Raw genomic sequence first — 20694 nt, forward strand, 5'->3', positions numbered from 1 at the left:
TGCTGTCCCTCTCCCAGGGTAGAGGTCACATGTGGATCCTTGTAATCAGTTCCCCCTTTCCAACCCACTCGCCCTCCACTCTCCCAGCATTGTCCCTCACACCCTTGGTCCTGAAGGTATCATCCACCCTGGATTCCCTGTACCTCCAGCCCTCATATGTACCAGTGTACAGCCTCTGCCCTATCCAGCCCTGCAAGGTAGAATTCGGATCATGGTAGTTGGGGGGAGGAAGCATCCAGGATCTGGGGGAAAGCTGTGTTCTTCATCGGTACTACCTCGCACCCTGACTGACCCATCTCCTCTCCTAAACCCCTCTATGAGGGGATCTCCATTGGCCGACACTTGGGCCTTGGATCTCCACTCTGCACTTCCCTTTTCATTCAATATGGTATATATATACATATACATATATACATATACACATACATACACACACTTATATCTTTTTTTTTTTTTTTGCATGATGCCTTATACCTGGTACCTTGGCACCTCGTGATCACACTGGCTGGTGTGCTTCTTCCATGTGTGTTTTTTTGCTTCTGAGCTAGATGGCCGCTTGTTCACCTTCAAGCCTTTAAGACCCCAGACACTATCTCTTTTGATAGCCGGCACCATCAGCTTTCTTCACCACATTTACTTGTTCACCCACTTTGGCTCCAGCTGTTGTGTCGGGAGAGTGAGCATCATAGAGTTCCAATTTAATAAAAGAAGGTATTCATGCATTGAGGGAGTGTTTGAGTAGAGGCCCAAGGTCCTTCCGCCACCTTAATACTTGACCTATAAATATAGACACATAGATCTATTTCCCCATCCTCCCATATATATTTGCATGCACATGTCTTTGTCTAGACCTCCATGAATGCCCTTTGACTCCTAGCTCTTTCCTCCATCTCCCTTGACTTTCCTCCTGCCCTACTACCATGCTTCGTCGCCACCTGGGCTAGAGTATACCTCTTCTCTAAGCAACCTTACCCTTGATCATTTCCCACCAGGCCTGCCACTACCCCTTCTCTACCATTTGGGGTCCCATGTTTTTCCCTTGTCCCTGGGTTTGTTAACACCACTTCCTTACCCCCCCCACCCCAAGTCCCCCCAGAACTGTCGGTCCCGTTGTTTTTCCTCCAGATAGTTCATCCAGCCTGTCCTAGTCAGACAGACCTTATCTTCACTTTTTGATGGTACTTTAAATCTTTAGTTTATCTAGAAAAATTAGTACTTTCATATATACAGATCTAATTGTTCTTTTAGGAATTTGTTAAAGTCTATTTAGTATTTTAGAATGAATTTTCATTTTAAATACCTACTGCTATCTAGTGTTGCTATAACAGAAGTACAAGTAGAAGCCTTTAACAAACAGAAATAAAAGTTCTCAGTTTAGCAGGCTAGAAGTTCAAATTCAGAGCACCACCTCTAGGGGAAAGAAGGTGGAATTTTCTTGGCTCTGTAGGAATGTTCTTTTCTCTTTAGCTTCTGCTTCCTGGTTCCTTGGAGATTTCCAAGTCTTTTGGCATTGGTCTTATCCAGTCTTTCTTGTGCTTACTTGTTTAATCACTTTTATATCTCAAAAGGGATTGACTCAGGATATATCTAACAATTCATTTTTTGCAATTGCTGATATGTATGTGGTTACTACAACCAGGGCTTGATGAAATCATGCTTCCTGAGAAAACAATAAACAATTAGTTCAGTTTACCTTCAGGAACACGGTTTCTGCCTCTTCTCTTAATAAAACAATAGAGGCTTTACAGAAGTAACTGCCCTGACCATGCTAAAAATACCTTTTCCTGGAAGATGTTGTGCCTTGATCTTATTATTTCCTATGTATATTCTAAATGATTATTTTAGCAGACTGTTTAGATTCTGATTATCTTCCATCATGAATGTACATGTCACTGTGCATCAGTTTCTCCAAATACCCACTAGTAGATTCTTGATTCAAAGATTGTATTAGTGTCCTGAAAAAAATATTGGAAAACACCCATAATTTCCCTGACCAATCTAGTCAGGGGAAAAAGATTTTTTTAATTAAAAATTTTTTATTAAATCATTTTATTGGGGGCTTGTACAACTCATCACAATCTATACATCCATCCATTGTGTCAAGTACATTTGTACATTTTTTGCCATCATCATTCTCAAAACATTTGCTTTCTACTTGAACCTTTGATATCAGCTCCTCATTTACCCCCCTCCCTCCCTGTTCCCTCCTCTCTCATGAACCCTTAATAATTTATTAATTATTATTGTTTTGTCATATCTTATACTGTCCGATGTCTCCCTTCACCCACTTTTCTGTTGTCCATTCCCCAGGGAGGAGGTTATATGTAGATCCTTGTAATTGGTTCCCGCTTTCTACCCCACCTTCATACCAATCCTCCCAGCATCGCTACTCTCACCACTGGTCCTAAAGGGATCATCTGTCCTGGATTCCCTGTGTTTACGGTTGTACCTGTGTACATTCTCTGGTCTAGCCAGATTTGTAAGGTAGAATTGGGATCATGATAGTGCCAGGGAGGAAACATTTAAGAACTAGAAGAAAGTTGTATGTTTTGTCATTGCTACTCTGCACCCTGACTGGCTTGTCTCCTCCCTGAGACCCTTATGTAAAGGGATGTCCAGTTGCCTACAGATGGGCTTGGGTCCGCAAACTGCACTCCCCCTCATTCACAATGATACGATGTTTTGTTCTTTGATGCCTAATACCTGGTCCCATCAACACCTCATGATCACACAGGCTGGTGTACTTCTTCCATGTGGGCTTTGTTGCTTCTGAGCTAGATGGCCACTTGTTTATCTTCAAACTTTTTAAGACCCCAAACCCTATCTATATCTTTTGATAGGTGGGTACCATCAGCTTTCTTCACCACATTTGCTTATGCACATATTTGTCTTCATTGGTCATATCAGGAAGGAGGGCACCCACTGATATGATTTTTTTGTTCGTTGAAACCTGGTCTCTTCGACAGCTCATGGTCACACAGACTGGTGTGCTTCTTCCATGGTGGCTTTGTTGCTTCTGAGCTAGATGGCTGCTTGTTTACCTGCAAGCCTTTAAGACCCCAGGCGCTATATCTTTTGATAGCCGGGCAGCATCAGCTCGCTTCACCACATTTGCTTATGCACACATTTGTCTTCAGTGATCGTGTCAGGAAGATGTGCATCATGGAATGCCAATTTAATAGAACAAAATGTTCTTGCATTGAATAAGTACTTGAGTGGAGGTCCAATGTCCATTTGCTGCCCTAATACTAAACCTGTAAATATATGCACGTAGATCTATTTCCCCACCATCCTATATAAATATTATTTACATATGTACATGCCTGTATTTATACCTCTATAAATGCCCTTTGCCTCCTAGTTCTTTCCTCTATTTCCTTTTACTTTCCTCTTGCCCCACTATCATGCTCAGCCTTCATTTAGATTTCTCTCAGGTTATGTTGCCCTAGCTGAATCCTCCTGACCAGGCCGCTCACACCCTCCTTGCCACTAATTTTGGATCACTTGTTGCTCCCTTGTCCCTGGGTTGGTCAACACCACCTCCTTTCCCCTGCCTCCCCGTCTCCCATGTCCCCTGGAACCATCAATCCCATTGTTTTGTTCTCCAGACTTTTTTTTTTTTTCTCCAGACTTTTCATCCAGCCTGTCTTACCTAGATAGATCTGCAGAGATAATAATATGCACCAAAAAACAAGACATTGCAAAATAAATAAATAAACGAACAAGGCATAGCAAGACAAAGTGACAAAAAAAGAAAGCCAATGCCCAGAAAGGAATTAACGAATTAAAAAAAAAGAAATATTCTAAAAACTAAAAAAAGAAGAAAAACCTGTAAATAGATCAAGGTCTGATTTTTGTCCTGTAGTTGTGTCCTCCAGTCAAGTCCGATGTGGTGCCACACTCTGTCCCCAGAGTCTATCCTTTGCATTCCCTCAGGAGCTCCCTGCTCTGCAGTCCCGTTCCTCAGCAGCACACCTTTAGTGTTTTGCCTTGGTGTCGCGGGTGCTATCACATATCTTAAAGTGAACGATATGTATAGTCTGCGAGATTTTAACAGTATTTTTAATAAGATGATGTTTACCCAAAACCTTTTCATATTATATCTGACTATAAAATATGCATAAAATCTTAGTGAACATAAGCTTTAAGCTTTGCTGTAAAAACTGTATTTTTATTAGAAAGCTTGTAGAAAATCAACTAATTAAGATTAATTAGCCTCAGTTCTTAATTTTTGCCAAAAGTTGTCTAGTTCTACCTTCAAAAACAAAACTTTTAGAATGATTCAGTTTCTTATAAAGCAGATTTTCAGAGATTTGGATTTAGTGAGTCTGGCGTGAATTAAAGAAATCTGTGCATTTTAGGTGTTTCTACATGTCTTTCCAATATATCGAAACTATAACTAAAGTCATAGTGATTGTAGTTCAGCAGTAGATGTTGAGTGCTTGCACTTGGGATTGTGTCGCCTGAGTAAAACGGTCTTCAGCCGCTTAGAGCTCATGGCTCAGGGAAATAAGGATCTGTAAACAGTGCAGCGGGTCAACTGCTGTGGTCAGGAGGGTGACTCCTGATGAGCAATTTGGCTGGTGAGGTGAATTGGAGAAAGGGAAAAAGAAGAGCACATGAACAGGATGTTTTATGCAAAGTGTAAGCAAAGTTCATTATGATGGGTTTAAGGGAACCACCAGGACTAGCAGAAGCAAGGAAGGCAACAGGGGCAGAGCCTTCTAGGCCATATACAGAACAGATACTGCAGAAATATCTGGTTTTCAGAGATAAAGATAATTTTAGAAAACGGTTACAATCCTGTAAATTTATTCCTTGTATATAGGCTATGGGGGAGGGGTACCAAAAAAACCTTTTACCCATAATAGGCATTTTATTGCAATTTAGTATTAACGAGATTAGACTATTTCAGGCAAGTATTATTCAGAACCCAGAGTAAGTTCTAAAGAGGAGGCCAGATAAGAACATTTTCGTTACAGAGGGTGGAGTAATGGGGACCTCTACAGGGACTCACCAGGCACAAATGAGCTAGTTACTGAGGTGAATATTACATCTTGTGGGTACATATTAAACAGGTTTAACTGTTGATTGTGAGAACAGAGCTGTTTAAAATACTTAAACAGCTTGAGTTACATTACATTAAACACACACACAGGATTTTCTTGTCAGGCAAATAAAATTAATCACACAAGCATGTATTTTCTAAATGACTGTGAAATAAGGTCAAATAAGATCAAGGTCCAATAAGATACTAATTTTTTGCACTTGCTTCTAGTTTCCTGACCAATTCTTTATTTTTCCTTTCCAAAATGTTCTCTGTCCTACTTGAATTATTAAACAGCATGGTAAAGGTCTCGACCATTCATCCTTAACTATCTGTAGAATATAGTTTTGGTTCCACTTGTAACACACAGGATGTTTTCATAGCCATCTTTGGCAAGTTTTTGGAAAACAGGTTTTCATGATGACTTTTATATACCTTCAAACCTTAGCCTTTGTTGTATTTAAAGAAGCTGGCTACACCAAGCCCCTAAGTGGGTGTGCATCGGGCTGTTCACACAAGAAGCCGGCTGCATGGTTGAGGTGCCTCCTAGGCCCTCCTTGGGGTGGCCACATGGAAAAGGAAGCCCCCCCCTCTAGTTCAGGCTGCACATTAACGTCCCTTATTTATCATTACAGATTTTCAGAATTGTTTCTTAGAATTGACATTTGTAAGTTTATTTAAAAGTTGTTATACACAAGGATAAATAAAAATGTTCTTAGGGTTATAGGTCATGCACAGGTTTATTATAAACAAAATAGGTCTAAACGTATCTCTGCACTCAGTAGACAGTGGCAAATAGCTACTCTCAACAATACACTCTGGATTAGTCTCTTGGTCTCATTGTACTGATCTTCCAAAAAGTTCCAACCCAAGCAGTGACCTTTAGGCAGTCTGCTAGGCCAGTTAAACTCAAGGCAGAGTCAGCGCCTAAGGTTATGTTTTTTGGGATTTCTTCTTTTATTTAATCATTTTATTGAGACTCGTACAACTCTTACCACAATCCATACATATATCTCTTGTGTCAAGCAATGTTTTTGGGAATCTCAAAGGAGTAATCTTGATGGCTTTTTTCGACATAGGAAGATCGTGAAAGCTTATAAAGAAATCTAAATTAAACGGAAAACTTTTGAAAGACATTCTTGTGGTTAGCTGCCTAGAACTTAACCACTTCAATGCCAAGGCTACTTTAAAATTGAATATATGAGGGAAAAATAAGATGTTTAAAGATTGTTGATAAATCACATATTATAAGTAGTATTCAAAATAACAGCTGAGGGTAATATTTTTTAATAAATTTCAACTAATTAGTTTCTTCTAACACAGTGTTTGAAGTTCTTAACCTTTTAAAGATGTTTTAAACATGATTTACCTGGTTTCTAAAGAAAAAGTGATCCTTTGTAGTTTTTTTAAGTATGTACTATGAGTTTCAATGTTTGACTTTATAAAACTAGTAATCAAACGATTTATTTTAGAGATTTCAAGTTTGTATTCCTTTTGTATTATCTCTATAATACAGAATGTTTATAATTCAGCTGTATAATGAAATTATGTTTATCTTCTGTATATGAGATTTATGGTTTTTCCTGCTTATTATTTTAATCTTTTATGGCATTTTGGGAAAGGGGGCAATGTTGAATGTTTTATACTCTATTATTATTTACTACTCAAATGACATGTTTTAAAATGTTTAGGTCTGCATGAATTTGATGCTTTGAAGGATCCTGAAGTGAATGAATTCCGAAGAAAAATGAGGAGTTTCAGTGAGGAAAAGATTCATTCGCTTGTAGGATTGTCTTGGATTGACTGGCTAAAGCAAACATATCCACCAGAACACGAACCTTCCATTCTTGAAAACTTGGAAGATAAACTTTATGGAGGGAAGCTCATTGTGGCTGTTCATTTTGAAAATTGTCAGGTAGTGTTATATTATTTTAAGATGTAACTTTGTAATTAATATCTGCTTTTTACCTAAAAGCAGTTCCAGTCTTAGAAGAGGCTTACCTAGTAAGCACTAATAAAAGGAATTTTTAAAATTAAAGGCAGAAATAAATTTAGGATTGTGCATAGTAGTCTAAAGTGACAGTAATACACATTCTTTGTATACACATTTCACTGCATTATTTCTTCATGCTGTGGTGTGGTACTCTAGATATGGGTCAGTAAGGTGCATTTTTTTTTTAATCATTTTATTAGGGCCTCATACACCTCTTATCACAAACCATACATGCATCAATTGTGTAAAGCACATATGTACATTCGTTGCCCTCAACATTCTCAAAACATTGGCTCTCCACCCAAGCCCCTGGCGTCAGGTCCTCAGTTTTTCCCCTCCCTCCCCACTCCCCGCTCCCTCATGAACCCCTGATAATTTATAAATTATTATTTTATCATTTCTTGCTCTGTCCCACGTCTCCTTTCCCCCACTTTTCTGTGGTATGTTCCCCAGGGAGGAGGTCAAATGCAGGTCCCTGAAATAGGTTCCCCCTTTCCAACCCACCGTCCCTATTCCCTCCCAGCATCGCCACTCACACCACTGGTCCTGAGGGAATCATCCGCCCTGGCTTCCCTTTGTTTCCAGTTCCCATCTGTACCAGTGTACATCCTCTGGTCTAGTCAGACTTGCAAGGTAGGATTCAGATCATGACAGCGGGAGGCGGGGAGGAAGGAAGCATTTAGGAACTAGAGGAAAGTTGTATTTTTCATCGTTGCTTCATCGAACCATGACTGTCTCGTCTCCTCCCCAAGACCCTTCTGTAAGGGGATGTCCAATGGCCTACAAATGGGTTTTGGGTCTCCACTCCGCACTCCCCCGCTCATTCACTATGGTGAGATTTTTGTTCTGATGATGCCTTATACCTGATCCCTTGACACCTTGTGATCACACAGGCTGGTGTGCTTCTTCCATGTGGGCTTTGTTGCTTCTGAGCTAGATGGCCGCTTGTTTACTTTCAAGCCTTTAAGACCCCAGACGCTATATCTTTTGATAGCCGGGCACCATAAGCTTTCTTCACCACATTTAGTTGTTCACCCACTTTGTGGTAAGGTGCATTCTTTTAGTGGTCTTTACAGATATAAAACCCATACAAATATAAAGCGCAAAGATTTTTTTAAAGGGCTTTAAAAAAAAAGAATATGCAATAGAGACCTATATGTTGTTAGCCAAGCCTGACATATCTACTTTTGGGTCCTGTACAGAAAAGGTTTACTAACCCTTGATCTAGCTGCCGTTAAATTGTAAAAGTTATTATTCCTCCTCGGCTCATCTGATTTTCTTTCATCTATAATGAAAGATTTGGGTGAAGTGATCTGTCTTTTCTACAGTTGTATATTTACATTCTGGGCACTCTTTTGTGCTTGGAGTAGTTATGTGTGTGGAGCCAACTAGTTGGCACCCAACAACAACTTCGACAATTATTCTAATATACATTAATTCTTTATCACTTATAGAATATTCTCATATGATCATGTCATCAACAGCTGCTGAAGTTCAACAGCATACAGGAACATTAAACTAAAAATCAGATGAAATATAGCAAGTCAAAAGCTCTGGTGAAATTGTCGATTAAGCATTAGATTGTTAATGTAAGATCAGAGGTTCAAATCCTTCAGCCACTCAATTGGTGAAAGAAGAGGCTTGCTGCTCCCATAAAAATGTATAGACTTGGGTGGTGAGCGGGGAGGGAGGGGGGAAAATGAGGAGCTGATCCCCAAGGGCTTAAGTGGAGAGTAAATGTTTGTTTTTATTTGTTTGTTTGTATATTTTATTTTTTTATCATTTTATTGGGGGCTCATACAATTCTTAATCACAATCCATACATCCATCCATTGTGTTAAGAACATGTGTACATTTGTTGCCATCATCATTCTCAAAACATTTGCCTTCTACTTGAGCTCTTAATATCTGTTGCTTGAGAGTAAATGTTTTGAGAATTATGGGGGCAATGAAAGTACAAATGTGCTGTACACAATTGATGTATGTATGGATTGTCATAAGAGTTGTATGAGACCCCAATAAAATGATTTTTAAAATTATAGACTTGGAAACCCTAGGGAACATTTGTATTCAGTCCTGTATCAGATCATTATTAGAATAAACTTAATTACAGTGTGTTTGTTCTGAGTTTTGTATAACAAGGTACTCAACTGAAAAAGCAAATATATTGCCAATTCAAATGCAGTGACCCTCTACGGCAGAGTAGAATTGCCCCAAATGAATTCCCAAGTAATAAGTCTGTAGGAAAGCAGACTGCCTCATCTTTCTTTCGGGGAGCTTCTGCAAAGTTTAAACCCTTGGATTTGGACAGCCAGCCTTGTGTTAGCAGCCAAATACTTTAACACTGTGTTACCACCCAGGTGGTGATCTTGAGCAAGGTGACTCTTTAGTGGGGATTTTTTGTGTATGGCATTGGTAACAGGAAAACTTGATAGTAATTTCTGTGAAAAAGATTGGAAATTTTCAGGAACCACATCATCAATATCAGCCATCCATAGGACATGAAGCAAAAGGATTACAATTGTAAATCTAGCCTATATCAATTTTAATCCTATTTGTGGAAGTTAACGGTATTCTATAGTGTAAATTGCCTGTAAAGTATCAAATATTAACAAATTTTACAGAAAAGTAGGAAAATGTATTAGAATATAGTGTAAAGGTTGTAAACATGTACAAGTGTACAGAAGAAATAATACGTGTAAATTATAAGTTTTGCAAAAAAAGGTTGTTCAGAGCACAAATATAAAATTTAATATCCTTTTATTTTTGCACCCCCCCCTTTAAGGATGTGTTTAGCTTTCAAGTATCTCCTAATATGAATCCTATAAAGATAAATGAATTGGCAATCCAAAAACGTTTGACTATTCATGGGAAAGAAGACGAAGTTAGCCCCTATGACTATGTGTTGCAAATTAGTGGGAGATTAGAATATGTGTTCGGTGATCATCCACTAATTCAGTTCCAGGTATGTATATTAGCTATCAGTTTATAAGAAAATAATTTTAGGTTTGTGGATGTAAATGTAAAACACTTGACATTTACAGATGTAAGTATTATCCATGATTCTACCTTTGCAGTTGTATAGATTTTGGGGATACTTATATATGTTTATGTCCATATGTGTGTGCATTCTGTTTTTTATTTTATTCTATTCTGCATTCTGTTTTTTAAATTGTTTGTGATAGTGTTTTAATAAATTTTCTAATAGCTTTATGAACTCTTCATAAACACAATTTATAATACTGTTTATTTTTTTCTTCATATGTACAACGATTTAGATATATGATGTTCTGGGGGAAGTGGGATGTAAAATTTTCTGATTAAATTGTCATTCTCTGAATTCTACAAAGTATTATTTATGATTATCAGTTAATTAGATCGAGTAATGTTGGTAAATTTTTATTGTAGATCATAAAATCTTTTTAGATTGCAGTTGGTATAATTTATGCACATAATCTGCTGTGCCCTCTTTTCTGTTGTTTTCATATGTGGTAAGAATTTTGCAAGCGTTTGGTTTAACTCCATAAATCCTGAATGGACTACAATATATTGAATCACATTTTATATCTACATAACATTATTCTGCTGAGTAATGCATTGAATTTTCCCATTCACTTTGTTAGCAGTCTGGTAATGTGAATAACTACCCTCTTTTATTATGTGCAAGAAGCCCTGGTGGAAGTTTCAGGCAAGCACTGGACCACAAGATTAGTGGTTCAAACCCAGCAGCCACTCTACGAGAAAGATTAGACTCTTTCCATAAGATTTACAGCCAAATCCTTGTGTATGGTTTCTATGATTCAACAGTGTGTTTGTTTAATATACCTTTAGAAAGTAATCCTTGTTTAATGTAAACAAAACAGCACATGAAACTACATTAGCCAATAGATTTTTGCTGCACAGACAGTAAGTAATTGCCTAGCACCCTGTGCTGTGAAGATACCAGGACCACCTCAGGGCTCATTGGGGACGTGTGGCAGTGGCCACCCATGCCATTTTGCCTTCATCTAGCTTATTGACCCAAACATGGCTTTGGCATCTCACAAAAATAACTTTTTATTTCAGTTTTACAGTTACTAGATGTGAGCTTGAGTTACTCCACTAGTTATTAACTCACTCCATTAGTTATTAGATGGAGGATAGTCTGTCTTTTAGAGTTATCGAGGTTATGATATAAGAAGTGTGGTGACTGTAAGAAGGAGCCCTGGTTGTATAGTGAATTACATCTTGGCTTGCTAGCTGTAGGATCGACAGTTTGAAACCACCAGGTTCACTGAGCGTGAAAGATGGGCCTTTTGATGGCAGTTAGACCTGTAAGAGTTAGTTCAGCGTTTCAGAATTCCACTCTTAAATTTATGGTAGATAGTTTATATCTTATAATAAGCTCTGGTGGCACAGTGGTTAAATACTCAGCTGCTAACAAAAATGTCAGTGGTTCAAACCCACTAGCTTCCATTTGAGAAATGTATGACAATATGCTTCTATAAAGATTAACCAAAAACTTCAAACCAAACTCATTGCCACCAGAAACCAAACTCATTGCCATCGAGTTTGTTATGCCTCATAGCAACCCTACAAGACATGGCAGAACTGCTCCTATAGGTTTCCAAGACTGTAAACCTTTTGGGAGTAGAAAGCCTCATCTTTCTCCCATGGCGTGGCTGGTGATTTTGAACTGCTGATCTTGTGGCTGGTAGTTCAGTGCATAACCTACTATACCATCAGGGTGTACTTCCATAAAGATTACAGTCTGACAAACGCTATCGAGCAGTTCTGTTCTGTTGTAGAAGTCTGTTATGAATTTGCATGGACTCAGTGACAGTTTTGTTTTTTTCCAACGTGTTGTATAATTTTAGATTTTTATATTCTTGATACTGAGGTATTAAGGAAGATAATATATTGAGTGCATCTAGTATGGAGTTCTTGTTCAGACTGGTTTTATTCTTGCAGTGCTTTAAATGTTTGATGGCGATCTATATCTTAAAGTGTGAGCAGTACCTTTCTTTTTGCCACTGTAGTATATCCGGAACTGTGTAATGAGCAGAGCCCTGCCACATTTTATACTTGTGGAATGCTGCAAGATCAAGAAGATGTATGAGCAGGAAATGATTGCCATTGAGGCTGCTATAAATCGAAATTCATCTAACCTTCCTCTTCCTTTGCCACCAAAGAAAACACGAATGATTTCTGTAAGTTCCATGGGTGAACTTGTGATAAAGCTAAAGGCATGTGGTCTTTAAGTTGTGTGTTAAGCTTCGCACAAATGTCCTATCCCTTCTCCTTTTATTAGGAGCAGTGCGTGTGTGCAGAGCCCTTCTAGCTACTACTCATCTCTTCTTCTCGAGCTGCAGAGAAAGCAGGGCGGGGGTTCTTTTGGAGACAAAGAAAAATGCCCTCAGATAGATCTTCCTGAGAGTCGCCTTTAAGGCAGTGGTTCTCCACCTTCCTCAGGCCGCCACCCTTTCATACAGCTCCTCATGTGGTGGCGACCCCCAACCATGACATGATTTTCATGGCTACTTCATCACTGTCATTTTGCTACTGTGATGAATCGTAATGTAAATATCTGATATACAGGATGTATTTTCATTGTTGCAAATGGAATATAATTGAACATAATTAAAGCATAGTGATTAATCACAAAACATTATGTAATTATATATTGTGAAATATTTATGTGTTTTCCAATGGTCTTAGGCGACCCCTGTGAAAGGGTCGTTCGGCCTCCAACAGGGTTGTGGCCATAGGTTGAGAACCGCTGCTTTAAACAAAGGCCTTCATGAATAATTTGAGGTGAGCCACTAGAGAAGTTAGAATTAGTTGCAGAATTAGTTTATTTACCAGTATAGTTTATACTGGTAAATCCTAGAGCCTTAATCATGGTAGTGGTTTTGATGTAATTTGCCTTCCTTTGGATTATCGAATCCTTCCACACTTTAAACAGATCAAAGCCACCACTTTTTATAGAATATAATGTATTTGAATAAAACAAGTTCTCAGTTTGTGTTCCATGGAGCAGTTACCTTAACGTTGTTAAAGTACCTCTTTAATTTTAGGAAACTGTTATTATTAACCATTTCTTAATAATTGTAATACGACTCTATTAATTTTAGTACGCAACTCTTAACTTATCCAAAGCTTTCAATTCTACCAATTTTATTCTTTATTATTTTAGGCATATCTGTTAGCGTTTTTGGAATGCTGTATATGGTTTACCATGAAAACAAAGGGCAGTGGATATAATGATTAATTTAATACGAAGGAGATCCAAAAGGTTCTTGGGAAAAGTCCATTATCTTTCATTTCCATTTGTCTTTGAACTTTTTGAAGCCCCTCATATATATGATACTCAGTTTTTAGTTTATAGCTATTTTCATCATTTTGCTAATAGATATGAGAGCTGATAAGAGATCATTTCATTGCTAGTTAAAATATTTGTTTCTTTCAATAAAATACTTTGTATTTTATTTTTTTACAGCATGTTTGGGAAAATAGCCACCCTTTCCAAGTTGTTTTGATTAAGGGAAATAAACTAAACACAGAAGAAACTGTAAAAGTGAGTATTTGCTAAGATTTGAATTTGTCACCCACATTATTTGAATAAGCCACCAATAAACTCAATATTATTACAGTGGAGATTAAATTTTACGTATTAAAATATGTATATTTCAATTATATGAACTAAATCCACTGCTGCCAAGTCAATTCGGACTCATAGTAACACTATAGGACAGAGCAGAACTGCTCCTTAGGCTTTCTTAGCTGTAAATCTTTTGGGGAAAAGATAATGTCACCTTTCTCCCTTGGAGCAATTGTGGGCTTGACACTGATCTTGTGTTTAGTAGCTCAGTGCGTGCCCCGCTGCCATCAGGGCTCCTAAGTGTTGTTGCTGATAGGTGCCATAGAGGCCGCTCCAGCTTAGAGTGACAACAGATGAAACACTGCCCAGTCCTACGCCATCCTCACCATTGGTTTCATGTTTGAGCTCATTGTTGCAGTGGCGGGGAGAAGCCCTCAACAAAATGAACTGCAGTGGCTGCAACAATGGATTCAAACTGCTGTCCTTATGGTTAGCAGCCCAAGGCATAACCATTGTACTACCAGAACTCCATAATCCAAAGTTAGGAATCACATATTTCTATGCAAGCTTACCCTCCTCTCTCTCAGCCGCACTCAGAACCACACTCAGTCTCCTCCCTCAGGCTCTTCCCCTCCTTTCCCGCCCCCTCCCTCCCCAGGGGAGTTAAAAAGATGCTGAACACAGTGAAAATGTAATACTATCTCCTGGAAGCAAATAGATGACTACATTATAGACCACAAGTTGTTAACACATGGGAATTTATTGCACCACAATCATACAATTAAAGCCCCAACAAGACGTTTTATCTGCAAGCGTAATGCACGCATTTCCCTTATTTTGTTTGGCAGGAAATAAAATGAATAGTTGTGTGATCCAAAATAAAGAGCTCGGTTAGATTTGAATGTTTATTGGCAGATTATGTGCAGGAGCACTTTGCTGAAAATTACCAATAGCTTACTTTCTCAATCAAAATTCTTTGAGCAACTGTCCTTAAAATAAGAGCCATCTTCTTATGTTCTCAGCTAGATGTCTAAAACACTTTTTTCCCTAACCTTTGTATTGTGATTTGGTAAGAGTTCACAAAGCAAATTCAGTCTCCATTCTAGATTTTTTTTCTTTACCCTTTGCTGTTGACTCGGTTATTGTTTTTAGTGGGTGTGGTTACATGGAATTAACCTCTGTTTTCAATTTCTAGGGTAACTTCATTTTTAAGTTTACCTTTCCTTAATATTTGACAATTGCAAAAGTATAATATAATTGCTAAAAATAAAGGGACAAGACTTAACATGATTAAAGAGAAAAGTTATTAATCCTTCTACCCCATTGTAAATAAGGAACACAGGCTCATCAAGCCTTGTAAATTCCCTTCCTGTTTGTACAAATATATGTGACATAGTTTGTGGATTAAAGGGCTTTGGTTGCGTTTGATTTATTTGCTGGTGGGCTAGATTGTTACACAAAAAAGGGATAGCACCATCTACATAATCTACAGCATTATTCACTGTGTAATATATCTTGGACAATTCTCTGTACTAGTAAATGTTCAATAGCATTGCTTGAGGATGTCATTCTTTTTTCAAAAAATTTAAATCATTTTATTGGGGACTCTTACAGCTCTTATAATATCCCATACATACATTGTATCAAGTATATTTGTACATATATTGCCATCATCATTTCTAAAACATTTTCTACTTGATTCCTTGGTGTAAGCTCTTCTTTTTTTTCCTTTCCCTCTCCCACAATCCCACCCTTGTGAATCCTTGATCAGTAATATATTTTTATTATTTCCTATCTTATGCTGTCCATTGTCTCCCTTCATCCACATTTCTGTTATTCGTCCCTTTTGGAGGGCTATATTCAACCTTGTGATGGGTGCCCCCTTTTTGCTCCTTCCCCTCCACAGCCATCCCCCTGCCCTCATGGTTTTGCTACTCCCACTACTCTTCCTGAGGGTTTATCTGTCCTGAGTTCCATGTGTAGAGAGCTCTTATCTGTACATTGTGTGTACTCTGGTGTAGCAGATGTGTCAGGTAGAACTGGGTCACGGTAGTTGAAGGGAAGAAGCATTCAGGAACTAGAGGAATGATGTGTGTTTTGTCGGTGCTACACCGCACCTTGGTTCAGTGATCCCTTCCTTACAACCCTTCTGTGGGGGGATATCCAAATTGTCTACAGATGGGTTTGGGGTCTCTACTCCAAACCCCTTTGTTCCCATTGTATAGTTGTTTGTTTTGGATCTTTTCATACCTGACCCCTGATCCATGGATACCTCATGATCACTCAGGCTGGTGTGCTTCTTCCATGTGGGTTTATTTGCTTCCCTGCTCGATGCTGCAAGTCTTTAAGACCTCAGACGCTATATCTTTTGATAGCCAGGCACTATCCACTCTCTTCACCACATTTGCTATGCACACATTTTGTCTTGAGCGATCCTGTTGGGAAGGTGAGTATCAAAGAGTGTCAGGTTATTGGAACAAAGTGTTCTGTGTTAAGGGAGGCCTTGAGTAGAGGTCCAAAGTCCATCTGCTATCTTAATACTTATCATATAAATATATATATATACATTGTTCTCTATCCCTTTCATTATAAATTTGTATAATTACATATATACATGCCTATAGCTATACCTCTATAAATAGCTGTCCAGGCCACATGGGAGGAAGGGAGAGAGAGAGAACCTCATCATGGCCCACCAACCCCCAAGGACAACCTCCCTGCTTGGGGCAGCCCATGCACAGAGAGGACCATTGGACCAGCCCCACCACGAGACACCACAAACTCCCTCGTTAACCCATAGCGCTATGGTGTGGAAAGTGTGTCCAGTCTGTCCCATGCATAGCGGTGTGAAACGCAAAGGGAGAGCAACAGGACAGCAAAAGGAGCAAAGTAGCCAAGTCCCCGAGGAATCCTGAAAATAGATTTCTGACTTGGGGGACAGGGCTTGGTACCTCATCAGACTTGATCGGAAGACATACGCAAGGGTCAGCACACAGACCTGGAACTACCTATTGATTTTTTTTCTTGTTTTATTTTTCTTTAGCTTTATATCTAAGATAAGCAGGATGAACAATTCTGAGGAGAAAACAACGGGAACCGGTTGTTCTGAGGGGACGTGGGAGAGGAAGGGGTGGGCAGGGAGAGTGGGGAACCAACAAACCTGGGGATAAGGGAAGAGATCTAAAATTGATAGTGAGGAGGATGTATAATGCCCGGTGGGTTTTAATCAGGTGCAGTGTATCCGAGAGGAATTACTGAGAGCCAAAAGGAGGGTGAGCATGAAAGTGGGACGGGAGGAACGTGTAAGAAGTAGGAGGCAAAAGCTACTTGTAGAGGATGTCATTCTTAAAGACAGACAATTACATTATCTTAGATACTTCCAAGTTTTAAATAGAGTTCATACTTAGGCAATTGTGTTCAGTAATTTATATATATATAAATGTGTAATTTATGTAATATGAAATTCTTCTTTAAACTTTCAGATTACTATGCATGTCTACTGTGATAATTTTATCATTCTTTAATTATTTTTGTGCTTGTTGGTAATCATTAGGAGCTCATACAACTCTTATCACATCCATACATACATCCATTGTGTGAAGCACATCTGTACATTCATTGCCCTCATCATTCTCAAAACATTTGCTCTCCACCTAAGCCCCTGGCATCAGCTCCCCATTTTCCCCTTCCCTCCCCGCTCCCCACTCCCTCATGAACCGTTGATACTTTATTATTTATTTTGTCATATCTTTCACTGTCTGACGTCTCCCTTCACCCACTTGTCTGTTGTCCATCCCCAAGGGAGGAGGTTATATGTAGATCCTTGTAATTGGTTCCCCCTTTCCAATCTACCCTCCCCGTGTTGCCACTCTCACCACTGGTCCTGAAGGAATCATCCGCCCTGGATTCCCTGTGTTTCCAGTTCCTATCTGTATCAATGTACATCCTCTGGTCTAGTCAGATTTGTAAGGTAGAATTGGGATCATGATAGTGGGAGGAGAAGGAAGCATTTAGAAAGTAGAGGAAAGTTGGTTATTTCATCATTGCTATATCGCACCCTGACTGGCTCATCTCCTCCCAGAGACCCTTCTGTAAGGGGATGTCCAGTGGCCTACAAGTGGGCTTTGGATCTCCAGTCCGCACTACCCCCCTCATTCACAATGATATGATTTTTTGTTATGATGATGCCTGATACCTGATCCTTTCGACACCTCGTGATCGCACAGGCTGGTGTGCTTCCATGCGGACTTTGTTGCTTCTGAGCTAGATAGCTGCTTGTTTACCTTCAAGCCTTTAAGACCCCAGCCACTGTATCTTTTGATAGCCGGGCACTATCAGCTTTCTTCTCCACATTTGCTTATTCACCCATTTGTCTTCAGCAATTGTATCAGGGAGGTGAGTACACAATGATGATTTTTTTGTTCTTTGATGCCTGATAACTCATCCCTTCAGCACCTAAGACCCCAGACACTATATCTTTTGATAGCCAGGCACCATCAGCTTTCTTCACCACATTTGCTTGTTCACCCACTTTTTCTTCAGCGAGTATATCGGAAAGGTAAGCATTATAGAATGCCAGTTTAATAGAACAAAGTATTCTTGCATTGAGGGAATACTTGAGTGGAGGCCAGTATCCATCTGCTACCTTACTACTAAACCTATAAATACATGCACATAGATCGATTTCCCCATCCTCATATAAAAATATATTTACATATGTACATGTCTTTAAATGTCCTTTGCCTCCTAGCTCCTTCCTTTATTTCCTTTGACTTTCTTCTTGTCCCACTATCATGCTCAGTCTTCATTTGGGTTTCAATAATTCCTCTTTGTTACATTACCCTTGATCACGCCTACACCCTTCTCACCACCATTTGGATCACTTGTACCTTTGTCCATTGGTTTGTTAACATCACTACCTTTCCCCCCACCGTCCCCTCTCCCATGTACCCCCGGAACTGTTGGCCGCGTTGTTTTCTCCTCAAGATTGTTTATCCAAACTATCTTATTTAGTCAGACCTGCGGAGATAATAACATGCACAAAAACAAGACAAAGCAAAACAGAACAATATAAAACAAAGCAACAACAGCAAACCAATGACAAAAAACAAAACACAACAGGAATGAAAAGCTAGTAATTAGTTCAAGGACTGTTTGTTGGTCTTTAGGAGTGTTTCCAGTTTAGTCTGTTGGGGCACCACGCCCTGGCCCCAAAGTCCACCTTCGGCACTCCCTGGGGACTTTGTTGCTGTTCTGTTCCACCCCCTTAGTGTTTTGCCTCCGTGTGGTGGGATCAGATTGGGTGCAATTCTCACAGTGTCTCCAGTGTTGTACTCTGTAGGGCACGTCCTGTCTCATAGTGGGGCCAGCCATTCCTCTCGGTAGACTGGCTGCTCTGAGAGGGAACATCGTCCTGCAGGCCTGGTGGGCCAGGATGTGCTCCACTCTCTCCTCCTCCCGCTTCATCTACTCCCATATACTCCGATCAGATATGTCCCTCTCCCGGAGCTGCAGGTTCTGTGCCGTCTTCTGAAATCAATTCTTCTTTGGGGAGGGGCAGGTGTGCACATTGTTGGGATTGGGGCTGTCCCCTATTTTTGCGCTACTTATGGCTCTCCAGCCCTTAGTTTTGCATTCCCTACTTGGGGGCTGGGAGTAGGGAAGAGGGGAGGAAGAAGCTTAGTTAGACTGGGTTGTTAAAGAAACAAACCAGTGATACATATATGTATAAGATAGAACTTTCTATGAAGAAAGCCTCCCCGCCCATCTCTAGGCAATGGTTTCCATGGAAGCCAGAGCCCTCTTCAGACTCATACAGCTGCAGGCCCCTGATGCAGAAAGGGAAAGCAAAAGCAGGAGAGGCCCACCATAATGGGTGCAGAGATATGTGTATCCAAGGTCAGTGGGAACATCAAGGAGCCAACAGCTTGGAGGTTGGCTCCCAGGGTTGACGGCCCATATGGGGCTGCCCCTTGAGACAAACAGACTCCCAGTAAGTAGGGACGGTGATGGAGCAGTGAGAGAGACTTTCTCACACTGTCTCTTATTTGAAAGGCCATTCCCCCGCCCCTACCCAAAAAGGCATAATCAGACTCTGACCTAATTGATAGGTTGGACTCCACTTACACAGCTTCAAGTTGCCGAAATCTAACTGCCACAGCACCCCTCACTACAAAATGTATTATTTTTCTCTTTCACACTATTCTTTGTTTTTAGTGAACAGAAAACAAGTCCATTCATACAGGTTTCAGCATCTCCCTTCACCTATGTAAAGCTGGATTGATTTTGTACATTCATGAAACGAATAATAGGCTTCATAGATTATACTATTTAAAGCACCCCCCTTTCCTCAGCTAACTCTTTTGTTGTCTGCCTTGCTCTCTTTTTACTTTTTCCACCTGTTGGATCACACAAATGGGGTTATGTAGTTGAATTTGAGTGCGTTAACTGTATTTGGGTCACTTGATAGTGTTTGGTACTGATATTTTCCTTGTAAGAAACTTGAAAAGTTGTACTTTCTGTGCTCAAGATTCCCTGTTTATCCCTGGAAGTTTTTGAAATCCAGACTCTTGTAATCTCACATTCTGTGTGGTGTTGTTAATGTTGTTACCAGGTCGTTCCGACTCATTATCATCCTTTTTGTACAACAGAGTGAAACCCTGGCCAGTCCTGTGCCATCTGCAGAGTGATTGCCATGTTTCAGCCCGTGACTGCATCCAGTGCGTCGGTCCATCTGCCTTTCTGGCTGTACTACAGGCTAAGATTTCTTTGTCCTCTTGGTAGCCCATGGTCTAGGCTAGTCAATATTCTTTGCCAGTTGCTGACACCATAATTCAAAGTCATCACGCATTCTTCTTTTCCTTAGTGGTTTTAAATTCATCTCTTCAGAATATCCCAATCCTAATTTGTTAAAGGAAGGGTAATATGAATATTTTTTGCATTATTAGCTGATGGTGACACAATCTTGATTAGCCTTTGTAAATGTACTTTTTAAGGAACAGTAACAATTAAAAGCTATATTAACATACTACTGCTACTGCTACTGCTGGTGGTTGCAGCAATTCTCCAGAAATT

At 39.6% G+C, this 20694-nt stretch overlaps 1 protein-coding gene across 1 annotated transcript in view; it reads left to right on the forward strand.

Moving 5' to 3' along the window:
* The window catches only part of PIK3CB (phosphatidylinositol-4,5-bisphosphate 3-kinase catalytic subunit beta), a 175649-nt gene that overhangs the window by 93006 nt on the left and 61949 nt on the right, over nucleotides 1-20694 (forward strand). The window contains exons 6-9 of the mRNA XM_075546846.1: nucleotides 6739-6962; nucleotides 9826-10005; nucleotides 12059-12229; nucleotides 13519-13596. Coding sequence (XP_075402961.1) covers nucleotides 6739-6962; nucleotides 9826-10005; nucleotides 12059-12229; nucleotides 13519-13596 — 653 coding nt within the window. The remainder of the gene's footprint in view (nucleotides 1-6738; nucleotides 6963-9825; nucleotides 10006-12058; nucleotides 12230-13518; nucleotides 13597-20694) is intronic.

This window comes from Tenrec ecaudatus, chromosome 4 (assembly GCF_050624435.1).
Source record: "Tenrec ecaudatus isolate mTenEca1 chromosome 4, mTenEca1.hap1, whole genome shotgun sequence".
NCBI classification, from domain to species: Eukaryota; Metazoa; Chordata; class Mammalia; order Afrosoricida; family Tenrecidae; genus Tenrec; species Tenrec ecaudatus.